The sequence below is a fragment of the Olea europaea genome, unplaced genomic scaffold (genome assembly GCF_002742605.1).
Source record: "Olea europaea var. sylvestris unplaced genomic scaffold, O_europaea_v1 scaffold1431, whole genome shotgun sequence".
Classification (NCBI taxonomy): Eukaryota; Viridiplantae; Streptophyta; class Magnoliopsida; order Lamiales; family Oleaceae; genus Olea; species Olea europaea.
Window position 1 is genome coordinate 88,601 of NW_019231846.1, and position 3,821 is coordinate 92,421.

Genomic DNA, 3,821 nt, shown 5'->3' on the forward strand with positions numbered 1-3,821 from the left:
ATGGGTCGAGTATATTAATCATCCGTACGTATTGATCTATTGGAAGCTCTCAACGATACGCAATCATGTTAGTTTGTTTAATTTTATATTTGATTCAATTGTCTTGTTACAATCACGTCTCGAGTGTCTAAAGACACATTAGTATATAATTGAACCGTAGCAAACAAAATAAAAATTAGATAGTGTATTTCACTCATACATCCTGAGATATTGGACACTTCAACGATACTCAATCATGTTGTTTTGTTTAATTTTATATTTAATCAAGTTATCCTGTCGCAGTCACGTCTAGTACTATCTAAAGAAACATTAATATTATAATTGAACTGTAACCGTCAAAAATCCAAAATTAATCATGTATAACTGTCATTCCTCTCTACAAATTGGGTGCTCTAGACAATACGCATTCATTTTATTCTATATTTGATCATAGTTGTCCTGTCACGATCACGTCTAATACTATCTAAAGATGCACTAGTATCATAATTGTACTATAGCATTCAAAATTTAGTTGTTATTCTTCTCGACAAATTGGGAACTCTCAAGTCGTTCTGTTTAATTTTATATTTGATTCGGTTATTATATCACAGTCACGTCTAGTACTGTTTAACAATACACTAGTATGATGAGTGACTAGTAGCGATCAAAAATAAAATGGATTGTGTATATCAATCATTCATCTAGAAAAATTGAGTGGAGTGCTCAATCATGTGGTATTATTTAGCATCCCCTCAACAAGATTTATAAATCAAATATAAATAGTTAAAACTTCATTTTCAGATTAAATATACATGTACTATCTACTTATTCACCACTCGTTTTTATCTACTTATAAATTAAATCATTTATCAATTCTTCCCAAACGGACCCTTAATTTTTATATTTGATTGCATTAGTATTAACTATTAATCAAATAGTAGCCGTCAAAATTCGAATCGCCCTTCGTAACAAAAGGTAATTGAACAAACAAATTCACTGCAAATAATGCTTTTAGAAGCTAATTTCATGCAGGGACACGTGAAGGGTTAGAAGTCCATACATAGTTTGGCGAATGATTCTATCGTACGCCACCTCCACTTGTCATGCAACATAGATGAGCGTAATCCGCACCCTCTCTTACTTTCACCTATATAAATACCCTTCCCTCCATACGCATTCAACATGAAATTTCGGGAGTGGCTATAGAGTATAGAGAGAGTGAGAAAGAAAGGGTTTCACAGAGACCCTTCGGCTATAAATTTTAAGAATTTCTTGAGTATCAGAAATGGCAGTTTTTGATCTCCACCATCCATGGATGTTTGCTTTTGGCATCTTAGGTAATAATATACACTGATTTTTTCTCCTTTTCTTCTCTTTTTTGATTCCTACTAATTATTAGAAATACTTCACTGTTTTTTTGTTTAAATTTTAAGTAAATAGTTGTTTTTAGTTTTTAAAAAGCTTGAGAGGAGGTGGTTCAACAGTTTCCTAGTTCGTTTAACATTCCAGTTACATGTATATTACACTGATGGGAAGTTCTTTCTTTTTCTTTTCTCTTTATAGGAAACATCATTTCGATAGGTGTATATCTTGCTCCTGCGTAAGTATCATCTTCTCTTTTTTGATTCCTACTAATTATTAGAAATACTTCACTGTTTTTTTGTTTAAATTTTAAGTAAATAGTTGTTTTTAGTTTTTAAAAAGCTTAAGAGGAGGTGGTTCAACAGTTTCCTTGTTCGTTTTTCTTTATTTCATAACATTCCAGTTACATGTATATTACACTGATGGGAAGTTCTTTCTTTTTCTTTTCTCTTTATAGGAAACATCATTTCGATAGGTGTATATCTTGCTCCTGCGTAAGTATCACATTCCTTTATTAATCTCTATAAAGAAAAAAAAAATTATATGATATATATACATGGAGTATTAAAATGATGTATATTTATTTGATTTTCAGGCCAACGTTCAAAAAGATTTGTAAAGAAAAATCTACCATGGGGTTCGAGTGTTTACCATACATTGTAGCACTCTTTTCATCGACTCTATGGTTGTATTACGCGTTCTTGAAGGGAGATGCCCTTCTGCTTATCTCTATCAATTCATTTGGATTTGCTATAGAAACAGTTTATATTACGTTGTACCTTGTGTACGCGTCCAAAAATATTAGAGTACGTCATCCACATATATCCTTCTTAGTTACTTTTAATTTATTAAAAGTGCTCATATTTAAATAAATTCATTTTTGCAGTACAACACGATCAAGTTGTTAAGCCTTCTTGATGTTGCTGTGTTCGCAATAATTTTCCTCCTTTCCTATTTCATCTTCGATGGTAACATCCGCGTTAATGTGGTTGGATGGATTTGCGTGGCTGTCTCCGTTTGTGTCTTCGCAGCACCATTGAGCATCGTGGTAATTATTAAGAACATTCGTGTTCCCAAGTCCTTTTTTTTTTTTTTTGGGCCATAAAATTAAATTTTCACTAATTTTTTTATCTTGTTCGTTTGTTTTAAGCAGTTTCAAGTTGTCAGGACTCGAAGTGTAGAATTCATGCCATTCTTCTTGTCATTTTTCTTGACACTAAGTGCAGTCATGTGGTTTGCCTATGGTGTACTTCAGAAAGATTTGTGTATTGCAGTAAGTTGAAAAAAAAAATGTTGTAATTTAATTATCATTAAATGCAATCCTGGCTATGTAAAATTAACTTCAATTCGATCTTTCTTTTTCGATATGTAGCTCCCGAATGTTCTTGGATTCGCTTTGGGACTTGTTCAGATGTTGCTGTATGGGATCTATAGGAAATCGAAGCCGGTTGTCATCGAAGAGAAAAAGTTGCCAGAACATGTAATGAACATTAAGTTTCTAGGAACCCCTGAAGTCCATCCAGTTGATTCAAAAACCTGTGAAAATTTCGAGGATAAAAAGGAGAAAAAGGATGAAGAAATTTGTGCAATCAATTTGGAAATGGAACCCTGCAGCCCATTGAAAGTGCAGAAGGATGCACCTACACTTATTGTTTGTGCCGCTTAATTCACTGTTTACTTGCCCTTCTTCCTTCCTGCTCTCTCCAGTTGTGATGTAAAATAAAAAAATATATATAAAAAGAAATATGTTACTGTCAATTTAATTCATGTAATGTACAATGAACAGTAAAAATGGGGCTTTTTAATTTTACTCTTGTGTTTCTCTCTACCGTTTCATGGAAATTGATAGAATTTAATTGAATTTTTTGTTAAAATGGACACAAGATTGAGGCCGTATATGAACCGAAGGCAAGCTAGAGAAAATTACAGTAGTAAGAAAAATCTGAAAACGTTACTTAATCATATTACTATACTTTCACAGTATTAATAAATGTATATTCAAAAATAGTAGTTCATTAAGTTAATAATATGAATTGTCGCATTACACGATTCATTCATGGACTGCGACATCGACTAATACTGATATCTGTGATCACTAGGGACATTGGAAGAATTTGGCTCGACGTTGAGTTTGATCATTTCAACAACGATAGCACGTTCGTGCATTGAGCAGACAGCCTTGGAAAACGAGTTTTGAGAAGCCACATTATGCAGAGCTTGCCTAATGAGTTAGGAAGTTTTCTTAAAGGCTGAAGTTAATCAGAGTCCCTTTGGTTTAGTAACATGGGGGCAAAGGGAGAAGAATAGTACTATGGCATTATCGTAATTTCATCATATTACGATGGCAATATCTCATCAGATCGGTATCCATTGGGGATTGATACTTCGTGGACTTGATGTTGAGGTTGATAACTTAGTTATTGATCAAATAGAGCGTGATTTGAAGGTCAAAGGCAATGAAAGTATGATTCATTAGCCAA

At 33.1% G+C, this 3,821-nt stretch overlaps 1 protein-coding gene across 4 annotated transcripts; it reads left to right on the forward strand.

Moving 5' to 3' along the window:
- Nucleotides 1-1,138: 1,138 nt before the first annotated feature.
- On the forward strand, nt 1,139-3,151 carry LOC111375915 (bidirectional sugar transporter N3-like). Of its 4 annotated transcripts, none has more exons than XM_022998829.1 (6): nt 1,139-1,316; nt 1,543-1,579; nt 1,937-2,147; nt 2,228-2,389; nt 2,492-2,614; nt 2,714-3,151. In XM_022998829.1, exons 1-6 carry the CDS (start codon nt 1,265-1,267, stop codon nt 3,005-3,007), a joined length of 879 nt encoding a protein of 292 aa, XP_022854597.1. In that variant the 5' UTR covers nt 1,139-1,264; the 3' UTR covers nt 3,008-3,151. The 4 variants fall into 4 exon arrangements, with proteins under 4 accessions (XP_022854597.1, XP_022854599.1, XP_022854598.1 ...); XM_022998831.1 differs by having other exon boundaries at nt 1,141-1,316; nt 2,495-2,614; XM_022998830.1 differs by lacking the exon at nt 1,543-1,579 and adding an exon at nt 1,799-1,835 and having other exon boundaries at nt 1,153-1,316.
- Nucleotides 3,152-3,821: the final 670 nt, after the last annotated feature.

Bases quoted from the DNA above. Each gene is read 5' to 3' on its own strand.
- LOC111375915 (XM_022998829.1), top strand. From the start codon at position 1,265: ATGGCAGTTTTTGATCTCCACCATCCATGGATGTTTGCTTTTGGCATC. The intron at 1,317-1,542 runs GTAATAATATAC...TTCTCTTTATAG, and splicing joins GTTTGCTTTTGGCATCTTAG to GAAACATCATTTCGATAGGT. The intron at 2,148-2,227 runs GTACGTCATCCA...TCATTTTTGCAG, and splicing joins ACGCGTCCAAAAATATTAGA to TACAACACGATCAAGTTGTT.